General features: G+C 38.9%; 3 protein-coding genes across 7 annotated transcripts in view; 1 reads left to right on the forward strand and 2 right to left on the reverse strand.

Annotated features, from left to right (window-relative positions):
- Nucleotides 1–2,775: 2,775 nt before the first annotated feature.
- LOC121952024 (SH2 domain-containing protein 1A-like) lies at nt 2,776–4,943 on the reverse strand. Its single transcript, XM_042498534.1, has 4 exons — nt 4,718–4,943; nt 3,473–3,533; nt 3,182–3,326; nt 2,776–3,055 (listed from the first exon to the last, which is right to left on the reverse strand). Exons 1-4 carry the CDS (start codon nt 4,867–4,869, stop codon nt 3,015–3,017), a joined length of 399 nt encoding a protein of 132 aa, XP_042354468.1. The 5' UTR covers nt 4,870–4,943; the 3' UTR covers nt 2,776–3,014.
- A 592-nt stretch (nt 4,944–5,535) lies between these two features.
- LOC121951774 (atrial natriuretic peptide-converting enzyme-like) lies at nt 5,536–16,897 on the forward strand. 2 transcript variants are annotated; one of them, XM_042498236.1, is made up of 12 exons: nt 5,536–5,668; nt 7,089–7,601; nt 8,456–8,815; nt 9,902–10,255; nt 10,763–11,116; nt 11,235–11,252; nt 12,099–12,162; nt 12,255–12,298; nt 13,040–13,190; nt 13,906–14,019; nt 14,903–14,970; nt 16,604–16,897. In XM_042498236.1, the coding sequence occupies exons 2-12, from the start codon at nt 7,218–7,220 to the stop codon at nt 16,625–16,627; spliced, it is 1,935 nt and encodes a 644-aa protein (XP_042354170.1). In that variant the 5' UTR covers nt 5,536–5,668; nt 7,089–7,217; the 3' UTR covers nt 16,628–16,897. The 2 variants fall into 2 exon arrangements, with proteins under 2 accessions (XP_042354170.1, XP_042354171.1); XM_042498237.1 differs by having other exon boundaries at nt 7,117–7,601.
- Nucleotides 8,726–19,152, reverse strand: part of LOC121951775 (uncharacterized protein CXorf38-like) — a 55,928-nt gene continuing 45,501 nt past the window's right edge. Inside the window, exons 5-9 of one of the 4 annotated variants that reach the window (XM_042498238.1) lie at nt 18,457–18,606; nt 18,159–18,353; nt 17,968–18,074; nt 15,380–15,446; nt 8,726–8,805 (exon numbers count right to left, since the gene is read on the reverse strand). In XM_042498238.1, the coding sequence (XP_042354172.1) occupies nt 15,440–15,446; nt 17,968–18,074; nt 18,159–18,353; nt 18,457–18,606 (459 nt within the window). In that variant the 3' untranslated portion in view covers nt 8,726–8,805; nt 15,380–15,439. Of the gene's footprint in view, nt 8,806–13,788; nt 13,900–14,977; nt 15,079–15,379; nt 15,447–17,584; nt 17,666–17,950; nt 18,075–18,158; nt 18,354–18,456; nt 18,607–19,152 lie in introns of those variants that run through there. The other 3 variants (XM_042498240.1, XM_042498239.1, XM_042498241.1) reach the window with 3 other exon arrangements.

Below are 19,152 nucleotides of genomic sequence, written 5' to 3' on the forward strand. Positions count from 1 at the left end.
TATGATGCCACTGTGTCTTTAGATGAAAAAAAAAACAAAACAAAAAAAGGAATTATTTTCAATATATTACATGATAAGTAGATTATAATTATATCACAGCCTGGGATATGTCAACTTTGAATTATATTTAAAAGAAAAATGTATGTAGTGTCAAATACACACACTCATAACTCTTTGCACACAAAATGTGCTTTTCAAAATCAGGCTGTAAAAAATATTATACATGAAGATGATTTTCCATTTTCATTGAGTTTATTTTTTAAACCAACATCAGTCCTAATCATAAATATCAAATATTCACTATTTTTTAACTCTTTATATGTAAGGTTTGAAAAATACACAAAAATATATTATTTGCAATATACTAAATGCAAAGCATTATTGCACTTAACAGTCTGAATGTAACAATTTAGTTTCCACGGTGTATTTTAGACTTATTGTAGGAGCTGAGCTGGAAATCCCAAAAATGAACAAAAATACACATTCATGCCAAAAAATGTTATGCAAGAACACAGCCAAAATTATCCTAAAAATTAAGCATGAAAAAGACATAAAATGCACCAAACAGTCCCTAAAGGGTTACAGGTTGTATGTTGTATTTATTTTACCACAGATTTTCTTTTTAAAAAAAATTGCCAAAATTACACCATTTATCACAGCCAGAAACTGTAGAAATTCTTGTTAGATTTTTCCAATTTCTGAAGGTCCTTTAACACATTATGTGCAACTAACACGTCCGAAAAAAAACCATAATTAATTCTGAGCTTAAAATTGTGATATTTAAGTCTTTTTATTCTACGTGTCATTTAAAAATAAACAGTTTGCATGAACTTATGAGCAGCATGTGCAACAAGAGTGAAAAACTTTAACTTTTTTTAACTTTAAAAAAGTTTGTCTTTAACTTTTAACTTTCAAACATCAAAGGGTCAGTTTAAAATCAAAAACTAATTCATGGTAAAGGGAGGTTCACTCATTTCCCCCAAATCACTCAGGGAAAAATATCTGTAGCTTTAAGGAAGGTAAAAATATAAATAACAACAACAAAGTCGCACCTCAGCCACCCCTCCTCTGATAAATAAAGAACAGTCCCAGAGACACAAACAGTTTTATATCTGTCGATTTAAAAGCAGTTTAAGTGAGAAGCTATTTTATTTTTTCAAAAGTCAAAAGAGTTTTCTTAGCTTTTTTTTTAAAGATCATAATTCTTATTCAGTTTTGATGTAAAAGGGGCTTTGGAGTCGACCTGTTATGGTTGAAACACTTTTTATTTAATGAATTTATGGAAAAGTAGAGAGCTTACCGAGCCTTTAGCAGCATTCCCTCTTTTTGGAAACCTTGAAGTGAAACAGGGGTCCTTAGGATATAGCTAACCCCATTAATGCCTGATTAAATTATGTTTTTGTAGAAATCTGACTGAATTGACAAAAATCCGGAGCACATCGTTATAAAGCCAACACTGTCATATAAAATTTAAAAAGAAAAAACAAAATAGAGATGATTTAAACAGTACATTAAACAGTTCATTTAGCAATGATGTTATCTGTACAAGCAGTTAATGTTAGAAAACTCTGAAAACTTTTGTTAATTGTTTGAAGTCGTGAATTCTTGTTTGGGACACTATTAACTGTGTGTTTTCTGACACAAGGTAAAATTAGAGGCAAAAAAAATTAAGCAGGTCAACAAAATTGAATAAATCATATAAATAAATTTATGTTTCATTCCCAAAAATGGAATTAGTGCATTCATTGGTTAGAATTTGGGGATTTTATTTTAATTAAGATGATTTGTCCCACTTATCAAGAAAGGGAGCCCTCAGAATATTCGAATGAAGCCACTTCCTGTTGATCATGTGACTTGTGTGATGACCCAAATTTTTAGAGATTTGAAATTGAGTCAAACAATAAAACAAAAACCAAAAAACAGAATGTATGATTCTATAATCATATTCCAAACTAAAATCCGAAATTTTAATTATTCTTGGTGGTTTTTATTGGACCAAAACAAAAGCAACGATTTGGCAGAACGCTGCCCACGCGGTGAAATATGTAGCCCACCTGATATTGATAAGGTCTGCAAATATGACAGTGCCCTGTATTTTATAATCATGTCAAATAATTTGTAGTTTTTGAAAAAACAGAAAGCAGTGATACTCAACTTACAGCCCGGGGCGAAACGAATCATAAAATGATTCATACGGGGATTGTTTTTGTACTGTTAGTATACGAAAGGTGTCAGAGTGCATAAAACACAACAAAAATAGAGCTTGTTTGTCAAAGACTGACAGTGGAGGATGTCCTGCACCCCCAGCAGAAGTCCTCGCTAAGCCCCTAATGTCCTAAAATCCTAGTAATGTCTTGAAATCCAAAATACTTTCTAAAATCCTAGAAATGTCCTAAAATCTGGGCAATGTCCTAAAATCCTAAAAAAGTCCTCAATCCTAGAAAACTCCTGAAATTCCAGCAATGTCCTGAAATCCCCGAAATTTCCCAAAATCCTATAAATGTCCTAAAAATGTCATAAAATCCTACAAATGTCCTAAAATCACACATCCTAAAATCCTAGAAATGTCCTTAAGTCCTTGAAATGTCCTTAAGTCTTTAACATGTCTTAACATCCTAAACATGTCCTAAAATCCTAGAAAAGTCCTAAGATCCTAGAAATGTCCTTAAGTCCTTGAAATGTCCGAAAATCTTTTTTTTTTTTTTTTAAAGTCCTGAAATCCTAGATAAGTCTAAAGACCCTGGTAATGTCCTGAAATCCTAGAAACGTCCTGAAATCCTGGAAATGTCCTAAAATCCTAGAAACACATATGGGGCCCCTGGCCTCCTGTCTTTTTTTAAAAAGTGGCTCCCAAACAAACCGAGCGGAGTATTCCTGCTACTAAGCGTCACAAATACTTTTAAAAAACAGCACTCGGGTCCTCAATGTGAGGTGACATGTGCGCCGTGTCTCTGCCGTGTCCTTTGTCCCCCCGGTTAACGGCCTCAGTCGGCCTGCGGGCGAACAGCACGGCGTCAGTACACGGAGCTGCTGCACGTTTCCATGTAGACAAACTCTGAGGAGGACACCAAAAAAAAAGCATCCGTGTGAGTGCATGGACCAGATCTACCTGGAGTGTAACATAATGTGTATGTGCGTGTGTGTGTGTGTGTGTGTGTGTGTGGGTGTGTGTGTGTCATACCTTCTCCAGAGCTGGAGTACTGTAGCTGTGTTTTGTCCAGTGGGTGTGTGAGGGGGGGTAAACTGACTCCAGAGGCCGCACCAGTTCTGTAGCTCTCTATCAGCGTTTCCAGAGTCCTAAACCTGTGCAGTCTGACTCCTGAATCCTACACACACACACATACACACACACACACACACACACACACACACACACACACACACACACACACACACACACACACACACACACACACGAACCATCAATAACGTCCTCGCGAGTGTGGACATGAGCGTGCAGACGTTCACCCACCTGAAGACACCAGCCGTCAGTGGAGTGCACCAGCCTGAAGGTGTGCACATACGGCGCTTTCCTGCAAAACACACAGTAAAAAAATGTTAAAGTTTTGCTGCGAATGTGTAAAATCTGAAAGTCACATGTTGAGATGTGATGATGAAATCTGAGAGAGAGGATGTGGATCTGGGGCAAAGGATGGCTGATTTCACTTGTGTGTTTGACACATTCGAGTCAAGATCATTTAATAAATCTGTCTTTTTTCTCTGCATTTTTCTTTTTTTCCTCAATCTATTATTGTTTGTCTCTCTAATATTTAGGCCTCTGCGGCTGAAGCTGTCGCCGGAGGCATTATGTTTTCGCGTTGTCCGTCTGTATATTCGTCCGTCCCATTCACACAATATTTCAGAAACACCTTAAGGAAATTTCTTTAGATTTGACAAAAAAATTCAATCACTCAAGAATCAGCTGATTAGATTTTGGTGTCACTTAAAACCTCAGGTCACTCAGGCCTCACAAAACATGCTTTTTGGCATTAACTTAAGAAAAAAATTCACACAAATGTCTAATGAGATAAGACATCATCATAACATCATAATATTCCACAAAAAACCTTTTCTGGCCATAACTCAACGTCGTAACTCAGGAGCAGAAAAGAGACATTTGGTCAGATACTGAAACTAACCTTGAAACAGTTTTGTCTGATTTCTTTGTGTGAAAGTATGTTTCAAAATCCACTCAGATTTAAAAAAAAAAGGAAATTTCAGCACATTTGTAAAATAATAAAGATTTAAAAGGCTTATGGCTTTAATCCTTATTATCTGCATAATGACATTTTGAATATTTTTGCTGTAATGTTTGTACCTTAAACACTTGAAATAAAGTTTGTAGCATATGAGTTTTGTCTGAGTCAAAATTTTGGGACTTTTACTTTGAGTTTGACCATTTCATGCTGCCTTATTTACACATAAGGTTATTTAATCTTACCAAATTGATTTTTTGAATTTTGAATTTAGTCCATGAATGCCTGGAAATCTGGAAAAGTAATTAACAATTATACATATTTTCTTCATGACATACTGTGTAACAGCCACACAACGGCACTTTTTTTAACTTTTCTGCACGATATGTCAACAAAGTTGTGTTACTATAAATAAAATGTGTTTGAAAGGTTCAAAGAACCAAGACACAGATGACGGTGCGCCATAAATGACAGAAAAACGTCACTTTTGGTCACATTTGTACGACCCGACTCCAGCTCACCTCACGCACAGACAGTAGGCCCCCTGCACGGTCTCGCTGTCTCTCAGCAGAAAGCTGCCATCATGTCCAAACCTCTCCAGCAGCCTCTCTGTGGCCTCGCTTCCAATCCTCCCATAATAAATAGACCAAACCAGCACCCCCTCCCTCTCCATGCTGCCTCTGAGACGGGCTCCCGTGTGTGCTGAGGAGGCCGAGGATGCAGCAGGCTGCAGCAGGCTGCAGCAGGCTGCAGCAGCTGCAGATGAGTGTGTGAAAAACTGTGAGGCAGGAAAAGCTTTTCTGGTTTTCACACTTTTCTGTCATGCAGCTGCGCCTCACACGTTGCTGCACTTTGTCTAACCAGAAAAATGGCTTTTATCTGGTCGATTGTGAGAGTATATTTCTGGCTTCATTGACATGTTTTTCTTAAAACCTGGTTGCCGGTTTGCAAGACATAAATCTGCAAATATACTCTCACAAAATACAACTCATTTCTCAGTCCTGCTCTTCCTCCAACTTCACCGTTTTGCCCCCCGTATCATGACAATAAATGAAATATTGTCTGTTGGACAATATGGGATGTGGCGCAGACAAACACTGTTGGGAATTAAAAGCTGCATGAAAACAGTTTATGATAAACTCGGAGGACAAAGTGAGTTTCAGCAGAAAGACGTGCTTGCAGAGAGCGTACCCCACCCCCACCACACCACCTCCGTCTCCTCCACCCCATTAACCACCAGCCAACCCACCCACACATGCACAAAAACAAAGACAACCAGCAGAGCTGTGGTTTGATTTCATGCTGTCTTTAGACCTTTTCTTTGAAGACGAGACATATCTCAGAGCAAAAGTGTTATTAAAGGGGTTACGTGAAGTCCCGATTCAGACTTGGCTTCTTTAACAAGGAAAAAAAATGACAACAATTCAAGCAGAATTCATTAACATCTAAAACTGTAGTTCCAGCTGAAACTAGTAAGTTAAGAACATTCTTTATTTAACTGTTGAGTTTCTCGGCGTTGTAAATACTGTATATATTGTTTGTTTATGTCGTCCTCTGTGCTTATTTCCTTCATCTTCATCCTGCACGTTTTTGTACTTTTATTTATTAATATAGTTTATTTTGCACAGTTATCTTGCTATTTTGCTATCCCTTTGCTGCTGCAATGTTGGAAATTTCCCCACTGTGGGACTAATAAAGGATTATCTTATCTTACAAAAAACATTTTGAAATCCGAGTGAAGCCGCCCTCAGCGTCTGCACTGACGTTATTCGCATTGAAACTAACTTATTTTCATCATGATTAATTGCAGAATTTCTGTAGTAAATCCAGATTAATCAAATCTTTTAATCACGTTTTTAATTCCATTATTTTGCACTTCAAAACAGTTTTGAAGTCCATATCGAAACGGTAAATCAATTCTTAACAGATTGTCTTGATCAGGAGTCCAACACCAGCAAAAACCAGCACGAGACTGGTAAAAAGTGTGTGTTTCTGTAACGGGAAGACTCGTGGGTGCCCACAGAACACAATTTTATTCGGATATCTTGAGGTCAAAGGTCAAGTGACGCTGTGAAGTGACCATGACGATTTTCCATCGCCAAAATTTAGCCCAACTTCAGAGTACTCTTCCACCCCGTTACTGAGACGCAACCGTGATTTGATTTGTGTGGCTGACCAAATATGGTCAAAATGACGTCATGAGGTGGAAAATAGTGAAAATGACAAATTCTAAGTCAAAAGTCCAGAAATAACACAAGTCATGTTTTTCTGCTTTGATGGCTGCGGGATCAAAAATGTCAGTTTGAATGGGTTTCAACGGAGCATTTTTGACCTGAACAGTCTGAATGTAACTATTTAGTTTCCACAGTGTGTTTTCGACTTATTGTAGGAGCTGAGCTGCAAATTCACTGATTCAAATAAAACACACAATCTGAACTACACTTATGACACATGCATGAACACACACACAGTTATCAAAACATGAAGAATGCACCAAAGAGTCACTAAGGGGTTAAAATAAAGTCTTTTAATGCCAGCCTTCATGAGAAATTAAACTGTTCCTGTTTGCAGTAAAACACGATGCCTCGTGGTGTTTGGTGCAATTTTGGAGTTCAAATCTTCATTTACGGTAATCGAACCTCCACAGAACTGGAGACACATTTGTTTTTAAGAATCACAACATGCTGGCGATTTATTCTCTTGTTCCAATTAGTGTCGAAATATTTTCCATCCAGAAGTCGGATTTGTTGTGCAACTAACGCTCGCCCCCCACAGAGAGCGCACAATCACAACCAGATGTCCGAGCACAGCCCTCGGAGCGGGGCTGCTGCTCTGAGACCAGCCTGGCTCTCAGTCTGTGTTCAGCATCTTGTTGTTGTGTGACCTAAACAGTGACCCGAAATCAGCACCCTGTTTGCAGAGCCTCCATTCGCGGAGTCCTACTCCACCTCCTCCTCCTCCTGAGCCCGGCAGCTGAGACTCGCTCAGACCTGCAGAGTTTGTCAGAGATCTCGGAGAGCCATGGAGCGTTTGGTGCTGCTGGTTCTGGTTTTGCTGCCGTCTCCTCAGCCAGCGCACGGCAACAAGGCGACCTGCAAGCCGGTGACCGCCAGCTTCTGTCAGGGCGTGGGTTACACCACCACCGCCTACCCGACCGGGGCGGTGGGCTACAACCTGCAGCAGACGGGTCAGATGGTGGAGACAGCTTGTTCTCCCAACATCGCCACGCTCATGTGTCGCGTCGTGGTGCCCGAATGCGGTTCAGAGGACAACAGCCGTATGAAGCCGTGCCGGGCGCTCTGTGAGAAGGTCAAGACCGACTGCGAGCCCGCCTTCAAAGCCAAGAGGTTAACCTGGCCGATAAGGCTGAGGTGCGAAACTTTACCGGAGTCCAACTGCGTGCAGGTCAGTATGAAACCACGAGGACATCCACTCGTGTTTTGGGTTTTTCTTGTTAGTTTTCGTAAACGCACAGATGAGAAGACGGACATTTCTGTCAGTTCTGTACGTTAAATATAAACTGCAGCAGGATTAGCTTAGCTTAGCGTAAAGACTGGAAGTCAAGGGAAACGGCTAGCCTCGTTCTGTCGAAAGATTACAAATTCTGCCCACCAGCACCTTTAAAGCTGATTAACACCGTATATACAGATGGATGACAAGACAGCTCCCCAAAAATGTAATTTTTCAATGTGTATCGCCCCCTGGTGTCCGTCTGCAGTAAAGATCATAAAGCCCGCCCCTCCAGGTCAGTAAATGGACATAGGTCAAATTAAGAACTCAAAGTGCAGGACAAATATGTGTTTCCCAAAGATGGTTTCTGTCGCTGAAAGTCATTCTCATCACCCTGATGTTTGTTCAACTGTTTGTTTTTACGAGAAGTTCGGTTTTGATAAGTTATTGAATTGTAAAAAAAGGGGATTTTTCCACCATGATTGACAGCTGTGACAGCCAATCCAGGCGTTCCAGTTCAATGGAGCTGCTCGCTTGCGATTGGTTAGACGGGTGTTTTGGTGGAAACTCCTCCACCGTACTGTTCTCAATGACATCATTCTTGCAAGATGAATAAATTTAAATTTTGTTTGGTCGCAGTTCATCATCGTTGTTTGGCTCTTATCGTTGTTTCCTCTGCCTGAAACCAGTCACAGTCTTTCTGTGGACATCAGGGACAACCAGAAGACCCGTGTCTCATCAGCACACGGACAGAAGCAGGGATAAAAAATTAAATTAGACATCAGTATTTTATGTCTCTGTTCTTCCAGGGCCCAAACGTCAGTCCCACCCCCCCTGGGACATGTCAGCCCATCACTGTCCCCCTCTGCTCAGACCTGCTCTACGCTGACACCATCATGCCCAACATCCTGGGCCACGCGTCCCAGGAGGACGCAGCACTGGAGATCCATCAGTTTTTCCCGCTTGTGAAGGTGGGCTGCTCTCCTCACCTGAAGACGTTCCTGTGCTCCGTCTACACGCCCAAGTGTGTGTCCGGCCGAGCTCAAGCCCCCTGCAGGACGCTGTGCGAGCAGGCCCGGTCCGGCTGCGAGTCGCTCATGAACAAGTTTGGCTTCCAGTGGCCGGAGTCTATGAGGTGTGAGGCGTTCAGCACAGAGTCCTGTGAAAACGTGAGTGCAACATGAAGATGAGAAAACAATTAATAATAATTCTTATATTTACTGAGCACAATTAAAAAAAAACAAGTTACACAATGTCATAAATGAGGCAAAGATGTAGAAACTAAAAACAGCAGCAGAAACTTTAACAAGGTCCCCATCTGATGCAGCCATGGGATCCAGATTCTTTTTTTTTTAAAATGGTGATTTTTTTTCTCTTTAATTTTTTGCTAAAATTTAGAAACTTTCGGCATTTTTTTTCTTATATCTTTTTTTGTAATGAAAAAAAGTGATTTCCCTTTTCTCTATTTATTTTTTTCTAACTCTTTTTGGGTTATTTTGAAGAAAACATGCCATCCAAAAGAAAAACTTGGTAATTCCTTTCCTTTTGAATCTTTTTTTTTTGATTTTTCTAAACTTTCAGTGATTTAAATGACTTTTTTTTCTTTTTTTTTTTTTTTTTTTTTTTTTTTAGAATTTTTTGGCTTTTGTTCTGGCAATGATTTTTTTTATTTTTTCCATTTCAAAATGGTTACATACAAAAATGTATATTTGTGAATTTCTTAAAAATGTTTTAGTTATTTTTAAAGAAATGCCATCCAACACCATGGGGCCGCCAAAATAAATAAAGACCAGCAGCTCCAGAGTTACGAGTCTGGCTTTTGAAAAGTTTTCATTTTTTTTCAGAAAGGGCCGTCTGTTTGTGAAGTATTAAGCATACTGCTGGATAAATTAGACTTGGATAATCTTACATAAGCTGTGCGAGTCTGTAAACACATGTTTTGATATACTTTTGCACTTGTTAGATGTTGACTGATATTTCTTCTATTTGTGAGGAAAGTTTGCCTTTTTATGGATTCTCCATTTACCACAGAGGCGAATTTGATGTAACATGGTTGAGTATTTGATGTATAAATGATGATTTTGCGTTTGAAGTATTCCTTTAAGCTTCTTGTGTCCTCTGGTGCGACATTATGCCGAAGAAAATAACTCCGACAGACAAATCCTGCTTCACTTCTTTAAAGGCTCCGTGAGCCAAAGGTGGTGAAAACTGCAGCAGAAATAAAAATCTTAATTCTCAGATTTGTGTTGTCGTAGACTGAAGACGTCAGTTTGACCTCCTCGTGTCAGACGATCACCGTGCCGCTGTGCCAGGGTCTGCCGTACACGCAGACCGTCCTGCCCAACAGTCTGGGCCACAGCACGCAGGAGGACGTCCGCATGGTGATTCAGACCTTCCTGCCGCTGATACAGGTGGGCTGCTCCCCTCACATGAAGCCTCTGCTGTGCTCCGTCTACACTCCGGAGTGTGTGTCTGGATCGCCGCGGCCTCCCTGCAGGACGCTCTGCGAGCACGCACGCACCGGCTGTGAACCCGTGTTAAAAAAGTTTGGCTTCCAGTGGCCAGACACCCTGCGGTGTGACGCCTTTTCTACAGAGTCCTGCGAACACGTGAGTCTGATTGATTTCTGAGTCCAGAATGAAGATGAACGGATGTTTATGTGTCTGAAACCAGCAGGAGGAGTGATCACGCTCTTCTTAGATCCTTTCATTTCTTCAGGTGTGGCCTCTCTTTGTGTTGTATTTTCTGTATACCTGTGACACATCTAGTAGGGTTTCGAAAGGCGCCAAATCTGGCCCCTGACAAGAAATGTCCCAAAATCCTAAAAACATGCTAAAATCAGAAACATCCTAAAATCCCAGAAATGTCCTAAGTTCCTAGAAACATGTATGGGGCTGCTGCGACTGGCCCCTGGCCCCAGGGGCCCCTCGTCATTTTGTAGAAGTGGCCCCCAAGCAAAGAAAGTTAAGTATCCTGTCAGAAAACTCTTCTTAGGCCGACTGCCTTAACTTTGTGCAATGAACGAATCGCCCCGCAGATGGCGCCACAGCAAAGTAAAACCGAAGTCAAAGGGAGTCGGACTCGGAGTGACGGTGTGCGCTTGTGTCTCGTTGCAGTACGGCGTGGGCAGCAGCGGCGGCGTCTGCGAGCCCATCACCATCCCGGTGTGTCAGGGCCTGTCCTACAACCAGACCATCACCCCGAACCTGCTGGGACACAGCAGCCAGAGGGAGGCGGTGATGAAGATGTCCTTCTTTAACTCCATGGTGCAGACCATGTGCTCGGTGGACATCCGGCTCTTCGTGTGTTTGGTGTACGCGCCCAAGTGCGTGGCGGGGGAGGTTTGGCGTCCCTGCAGGTCCTTCTGTGAGAGGGCCAAACGGGGCTGCGAGGGCCTGATGACCAGCTTTGGCGTCTCCTGGCCGGACGAGCTGCAGTGCAACTCGTTCCCAGAGGAAATGTGCGTTGCGGTAAGTAACGGAAACGTTGACGGAATTACGAGAGTTCGGTTTGATGACGGAAACAAATCTGAATGTTTTCTTTCTCTGATTATCGATCTCAACGTGAATTCTTTCCTTTCTTTCACAGGAGGACAGCAGGCCTGATGTGAGTCTTATTGGGACCTTTTTTTTTTTCTAAAAAAAAACAAATAAATAAATCTAAAAGAAAACTTAAATGTAGGAAGTTACAGGTGAAGGAGCCCAAAGCTGCAAGTGATGAAACTCTACTCGACACCTTTAATTTTTGGAGAACAAACAATATTTCAGGAAACAAATTCCTGCCAATATTCCAGAGTCAATAAGCTGTATATATTATAATTACTGTATTTCACCTCAAAGTTTGAGTTGTTGCATGTTTGTGCAGATCTTCATTATTTAACCCTTTTTAAGCGTTACATTTTGTAAATGAGTAAAAACTTTGAGTGAACCAGCGCTCTGATTTCTGGAACAAACTGACAGATACGAGAAGCAACTTCTGCAGAAAGTTTTGAGCAGCAGCTCGAACCTCATTTCTGAGCTTTTAATTCATTCTGCCCTCTGTTTGTTTATTTGTTTGTTTATCATTTTTTTAATTGCAAATTATAATTGTTATATGATTTGATTTGTTATTTGAAAGCTTGTTTAAGCTTTTTATACATTTTTACTGTTTTTGCTTTTGTTGTTTAATATTTATTTTATACTTATATTTCTTTTATTTGTTTCCACCTCTGGCCTGTCTGCAGCTTATTTCCAGAGTTATGGTATCCGTGTATTTTTAAAAAAATATTTTTTCTTATTTATCTATTTATGAATTTATTCCTTTCTATATACTTTTTTTTTGCACAGTCGCATGTAAAGTACTTTGAGCTGCATGTATGAGAGGTGCATGCAGATAAATAACATAATGATAAAATTATTATCATTATTATTATTATATTATTATTAATTATTAAACTGTCCTTGTTTCCAACAGATGCTGACTGCTGAAGATGTTCTTGCTAAGCTGAACACGGCGGGCTACTCTGTCCGTGGAAACAGTCAGTTTATTTTCCACTAAATTGAAATGATGACACTGATCTTCTGAATGAGACGTTTTTACGCTCATGATCGTATTTTTTTCTCCTCTCAGCCTTGAGTCTGAAGACGGCCCACCTGCTGGTGACGCTCGGGGACGTATCCTTCACAGCTGCGCTGCTGGATCTGTGGACCTGCTCACATTTACAGCATTATCTGTTATCTTTATAATATCATTATATTTTATTAATCAGTTGACATGAAGGTCTGGAAGCTAAGACGAGTGTTAGGGACATTGTAGATTTAAAAAAAAAAAATAGAGGGAAATATTCTGAAAAAAAACTCTAATAATAATAATAATAATAATAATAATAATAACTAATGTTGAGAATTTGCGAGAAAAATAAAATATTCATTTGTTTGAATATTATTTCTAAGCTAAAGAATGAACTTTCAACTCACAGAAAAACAAACTGGTATCAGTGAAAGAAGAAACTGTTGATGCTGTTTGTTGCTTTTTTATTAATAATATTATTTAAAGTAATATTACTAATATTGGATACTCTCTGAGGTTACAAAGTTGCAAGTTTGTTAAAAAAAAACATATTTCTGAGGAAAAAAAAGGTAAAATTTGCAGTTTTATAGACTCTTACTTATAGAGAATATTCAGCTTTTTTCTTGCAAATTTACAACATTAACCTTAAAGTTTTTTTTTACAGAATATTGCCCTCTATTTTTTATTTTATTCATATTTTTTCTAAATTTAAATGGCCCCAGTATGCTGGCGTTTGAAGCAGTCTGCAGAGCTTCAGCGTGTCACCAGGTTGAATCAAACTCTTGGATGGAGGTGTTGACTTCGACGTTTTGAATTGGTTTAAAGTCTTTAACGGGTTCTTTCAGGTCGATAAGACCGGAGACCTGAACGTGGTGGAGCTCTTTAATCTGGAGCACTATGTGGCTGCCGTCAGGAGGGAGTACGTGGAGAGCTACGAGAGGCGGACCCCGCCCGCCGTCACTCAGGCCCAGATGAAGAAGATCCTGTCGGCCCACGGTGACACATCACATCTTTAACCCTTTGAAGCCTGGACTGGCATCAGTGTTCCTGTGCTGCGTTCAGACGCCCTTCACAAGCTATTTAACCCTCTGAACACTGAGCAAATTGGTTCAACTTGACTAACTGAGCAAGAAATGTCACACAAATTGCACAAAATTAGAAAAAAAAAGGTGACAAGAAAATTATTTTTGAAAAAAGTAAAAATAGGTGATGACTATGAAAGGTAAAAATAGATTTAGAATTATATAATATATTTTTAATTTTATATTTAAAATTAAAATACAGAAAAAAGGTGTCTTGTTAACTTAATACATTTGTTTGAAAAAAAAAATGTCCATAAAATTATTTTTATAATCATATTTTTATATTTAAAATTATGTTACAAAGAATTCTTTAAAATGAATGAATGTATTCATTTGACATTTTCAGTATTTTATTTTAGATTGTTATTCTTGTTTTTTTGTTTTTATTTTTTTTACTTTTTGTGCTTATTTTCAGGTCTTTTTTAAAAACTATTTTTACTAATTGTTTTGCAAATTTTTGGGCCATAACTCTTATTAAGTTCCTCATTGCCTTCTCTCCATGTTTTTGACAGATATCAAACCAATTTGCCCAGTTTTCAAAGGGTTAAATCCGCCTAGAAAACATTTACTGAGTCAGTCTAGGGTTAATTGTGGATGACTTTTCTTCTGTTATCGTCTTCATCCTGCAGAGTTTGAATTAGAGGATGAAACCTTCAGAGTCATGTGGCGCGAGTATCACTCCAAAGGGGGGATCGACTACGATGAGTTTGTGGCCGTCATGACGAAACTTCACATCCTCAGAGGTAATGCAAACCAAATTTTACTCTGAACCAGTTTCACACAAATAATATCAGTGGTGGAGTACATTTACTGGAGTACTGTAATTTTGTGGTACTTGTACTAACTTAGAAATGTCCATTTTCTGCTCCGCTACATCTCAGGGACAACTTCACTTTTTACTCCACTAATTTTATTTGATGAGTTTAGTTACTTTACAGATTAATATACAAATATATCAACAGATAAATGATGATATTGTTCGATCAACAACACTTTACTGAGCTGCAGGAGGAAACTCAGCAGCATATAAAGTAATAAATATAGGAAATTAATGTAACCTTTAGTGACTGTAAAGCACATTTTACGCTCTTTTCTAAAAGCATAAAAACATGCATTGTATTATTTATGGGAATTTGTCAATTTAATTGTTTGCAAAACTGTTTTTTTTTTTTTTTTTTTTACCATATTTGGCATATAGAGAGAAAATATATGCTATTTCCACTGGATGCACTATGACAATCAATGTCGCTGCTAATCATTGCCATTTTTAATCATAAATTTAAAAAAAGAAATCTATTTTTTCCTATCTAAAAACATAATAGCATCATTGCAAAAATACAGCATTTAAATGAGTAAAATCTGAAAATTAATGCATATTTGATATTTATGATTATGACTGATGTTGGTTAAAAAAACTCAATGAAAGTAGAAAATCATAATAATGTATATTTTTTATAGCTTGAATTTGAAAAGTGCATTTTGTGTGCACAGCGATATGAGTGTGAGTTTAAACAATGCACAAAAAATAGTAATGTATAAAATAAATGAAGCTGCTAATCATTGACATATCCCAGGCTGTAAAAGTTGTAAAAAACTGAAGTTTTCAATATTTGCTTTGTGTCTCAGATCGTTTCCAGGCTCATCTGCTGAACGTGCCGTGTGACTGCCAGGTGGCCAGTTTCTCTTTCAAGCAGGTGAGTTGATGTTTTCAATCAAACCGTCAGAGCAGCTCCTCTGAATGTCCTAAAGCAGTGCTTTCCAAATGGTGGGTCGTGGTCCAAAATGTGGGTCGCAGGTCCATTCTGAATGAATGAGCGACTTGTGAAACTTACATAACATTTTAAATACATGTATATACATGTGTGTGTGTGTGTGTGTGTGTGTGTGTGTGTGTGTGTGTGTTGAACAGATGAAATGAATTGAATAATATTTCAATTATTTGATTTCTGAGTCTGAACCAGTTTTCAAAGTGCTGAAAATATTTAAAGCGTTTTGATGAGTTTGACTCAGTTTCAATGGAAACATCTGTCAGCACTAAATATTGGATTTATGAAATATATTTTGTTTATTCAGGGGTATTAAGAGAAAGTCTCAGACACTCACCCTCTGTAACTTTCATTTTCGGGTTCAGTATGTTGACACACAACACGCTCCACTTGTTGGTTAACGCCTGTAAAGGAACAGAAAAACAAATCAATAAAAATATTCAGCCTGAAGAAAATAATCTATAATGATCAGAAAATCTCCATTAGGACACAATCAATGGATGAGCAGAATCAGCTGGAAATTAACTGACGTCTAAAGTACTCAAACACTTACAGTTTGAATCAGAGGAAAATATAAAAATGTATAAAATATTAAAAGGCAACAAATGCAGCATATTAAACTCCACACACTCTCAATTTTCTTATTCAACCCTTTGAAACCTGCAAACTGGTTTGATTTCTTGCAAAAACATCTAGAGAAGGCAATGAGCAAAGTTTATAAAGACAAAAAAAAAAAAAATCAAAAATCACAAAATTAGTACAAAATAACAGGATTTACCTGAATTTAAGCTAAACAGGTAGACAAATAGATAGATAAAATAAATAATAAATAGATGGAAATAATAATAATAATAAATAAATTGATAAATAAATAAAAATAAAAAGGTTAAAATATAAAAAAAGACCCCCAAAATGAAAAAAAAGAGATTTATTATACCTTTTTTTTTTTATTTTTTTTTTTTTTTTTTTTTTTTTTTTTTTTTTTTTTTTTTTTTTTTTTTTTTTTTTCCCATAACATAATTTTAAAAAACACAACTATCATATTATAATAGTTTTCTAGACATTTTTCCTTTTCTTGTTGTTAATTTAACCCTTTTTAAAAAGGTCATTTTTGTCATTGTGTACGCATTTCTTGTCAAGTTGCTCACTGCCTTTTCCTCCACATTTTTGAAAGAAATTAATCAAATTTGTACAGATTTCAAAGGGTGCTGAACTTTACACAACACAGCAGATTTCAGGAGGTTGTCATGGGTTACTACTGAACCAGCAATCATTATTAGCCTCCCAAAAACAGATTATAAAAACATAAAATCACAAGCAGAAAGATTTGGCACTTACTGACATCTGCAGGCACACACGACAACAACAAACAGCTTCTTAAAACCCTAAAACGAGCTCTTGAGGTGCAGAAAGTGAGCAGCTGAGCGCCGACCTGCCTGCTCACTGCACACCTGCTCCTGACGACCTCTGCAGCGCTCACACCTGATTGGCTGAGCATGACAGCGGCCACGTCACCTGTCACCTGTTTGCTGCAAGTTCTGAGTGATGTTTCTCCTTTCAGTTCATGAAATCAGCCATAATGTGAGGATTCAACCGGAGCTGAATGGACCAGAGGAGGAATTTTATTGTTTAAGTAGCATAGCTGTTTAGAGACCACCATTTTTATTAAACTTTTTTATCGTGTTTGTAAAGAAACAGTCCAAGAACAATAAACATCGGGTAAAAAGATGTGTTTTTAAACTATTAGCAGTGTCTGAAGTTTAGATTTGTATGTTTGTGTATTTTCAGATCATAAATATGAATTCTGTAAAAGTGTCATCTCACTTACAATAAAAATACTAAACTGAAATAATCACCTCACCTTTTCATATTTCTCTTTATTTACCTTTTTTGGCAAAAAAATCTCATGAAATTTCATGCATACATGGTGATCTATAGTGTAAGTATCTTAATAACTAGTAAAAGAATATTGACTTTGGTTTTGAATTCAGGTCAACTGCCCATCTGTAGAATTTGATAACCAAGCAGCATTGTCGACAGTGCTGTGAGACAAACACACAAACAGAGCAGAGGAGCGCAGATCTCCGACATGGCAGCTGGCAGCGCGGATCTCTGACAACACGGATCGCAAAGCTGCTGGCAATGTGGATCTCCGACACAGCGGCTGGCGGCGCGGATCTAACATAGCGCGGCTCCTGACAAAGCGGCATGCAGCGCGAATCTCCGATAGCGCAGATCTCCGACACAGCGACTGGCGGCGCGGATCTCTGACAGTGCAAATCTCCAACAGCTGCTGGCAGCCACGATCTCCGACAATGCGAATCTCCAATTCAGTGGCTGGCAGCGCGGATCTTCAATAGTGCGGATCTCCGACACAGCAGCTTGCAGCGCGGATCTCCGACAGCGCATATCTCTGACACTGCGGCTGGCAACGTGGATCTCTGACACAGCGGCTGACAGTGCGGATCTCTGGCAGCACGGATCTCCAACACAGCGGCAAGCAGCATGGATCTCCAACAGCGTGAATTTCCAACACATTAGCTGGCAACGTGGATCTCAGATACAGCGGCTGGCAGCACTGATCTCCGGCAGCGCGGATCTCCAAGACAGCAGCCGGCATTTACTGAGTGTTGTTAAAAGAAAAGGTGATTTCACACGGTGGTAAACTTATCGCTGTCACAACTTTTTTGGAACGTGTCACAGCCGTTAAATAAAAAAAGGATGTGTATTTACAAAAAAAATAATGAATCTGGTCTTTGTACTCTATCCAACTAAAAATCGGTCAGAAAGGATTTGCAAATCATTGCATTCTGTTTTTATTCATATTTTACACAATGTCGACACAACATCCAAACTTTTCATTACTGGAATGGTATCAATCAAATACAAATACAACAGCATAACGCACAATGTGCTCCTCCTTACTGTCCGGCCTCCAGGGAGTTGATGGCCTGGAGTTCTGCAGAAAACCGCTCGCCCAGGTCTCTGTTGGCCTGCAGGAAACCGCCGAGCCTCTTCAGCTGCTCCGTGTCCTGCAGAAGAGACACTCAGTCATGTGACATCTTTTTTTATATATATGTTATTTATTGTGTTAGTGCACATTTTGTTCTTCGCACCTGTGTCTTTGTATCAACCGCAGCAGCATGCAGTAACTCCTGCAGCGTCTCACGCAGCAGCTCAGCCTCCCATTGGCTGATTAAGTCAGCGCTGCTCTCCCATTGGCTGACAGAATCACACTCTAATCCATCCGAGACTGGAGAATCCAAGTGGTCCAAACCAGAGACACATATTGACAAATCAACGGTCAGCATCTGGACAAACAAAATACTCATGAACACAAAACAACACGGACGCAGCTGGGACCTTTAAGCACGTGACATCAGCGGCGGCGGCGACGCAGACAAACACGCTCACCTCCTCGATCTGTCGTCCAACTGCTGCCATCTGAGGCACGTGGCTGAACTGCCGTACGAGATTTTTCACAGCGGTGTGGTAGCGCCGGACCCATTCATCCTTCACACGAAACTCACAGGAATGCATCAACTCGTTCCTGAAACGGATCACCTGAAACAACACACACACGAAACTGAACCACACTTTATTTTATTCTCTTCTTCTTACCGCCGTGCAGCTGTGAGCCTCCACTCACCAGTCAAAATGCACTTTCTTTTTTATTAAAACTGTGTTCACATCAAGCAAGTTTGCGACATTTGTTTCCTCCTTTTTTTCCTTGTTTGGATTAAAAAAAATTGAAAATTGATAAAGATGTTTTGGAACCATAGTTAATCTATTGATGTATTTTATTTCACTTATTTTTTAATAAAGTTGTCGATTTATTTTTACTTACTTATTTTTAAATATTTTAATTTGTTGTCCTTTATTGCTTTGTGTAATCATACTTTCCTTCTTTGTATGTGTGTGTGCTCTCTTTTTTTTTTTTTTTGTTTTTATGGTTTGTTAATAGACAATTGTTGAGAATAATAAAGACATAATTGGCTTTTTAAAATTAAATAAGGAAACATATTCCTAAAAATGACATTTTGCTCCTCTTACGGAACAAGTGCAAAGTGGGGAAATTAAAGAAGAAGGGTAGGAGCAAACAGCTCCTCC

This window comes from Plectropomus leopardus, chromosome 12 (assembly GCF_008729295.1).
Source record: "Plectropomus leopardus isolate mb chromosome 12, YSFRI_Pleo_2.0, whole genome shotgun sequence".
NCBI classification, from domain to species: domain Eukaryota; kingdom Metazoa; phylum Chordata; class Actinopteri; order Perciformes; family Serranidae; genus Plectropomus; species Plectropomus leopardus.

What these genes read in the sequence shown, in the direction of transcription:
- LOC121951774 (XM_042498236.1), top strand. Translation starts at nt 7,218, where the DNA reads ATGGAGCGTTTGGTGCTGCTGGTTCTGGTTTTGCTGCCGTCTCCTCAG. An exon ending in CTACAGAGTCCTGCGAACAC is followed by an intron (nt 10,256 to 10,762) that starts GTGAGTCTGATT and finishes GTCTCGTTGCAG; the next exon opens with TACGGCGTGGGCAGCAGCGG. An exon ending in GAAGATCCTGTCGGCCCACG is followed by an intron (nt 13,191 to 13,905) that starts GTGACACATCAC and finishes TTCATCCTGCAG; the next exon opens with AGTTTGAATTAGAGGATGAA.
- LOC121952024 (XM_042498534.1), bottom strand. Translation starts at nt 4,869, where the DNA reads ATGGAGAGGGAGGGGGTGCTGGTTTGGTCTATTTATTATGGGAGGATT. An exon ending in GCCTACTGTCTGTGCGTGAG is followed by an intron (nt 3,534 to 4,717) that starts GTGAGCTGGAGT and finishes TGTGTTTTGCAG; the next exon opens with GAAAGCGCCGTATGTGCACA. An exon ending in CTGACGGCTGGTGTCTTCAG is followed by an intron (nt 3,327 to 3,472) that starts GTGGGTGAACGT and finishes GTGTGTGTGTAG; the next exon opens with GATTCAGGAGTCAGACTGCA.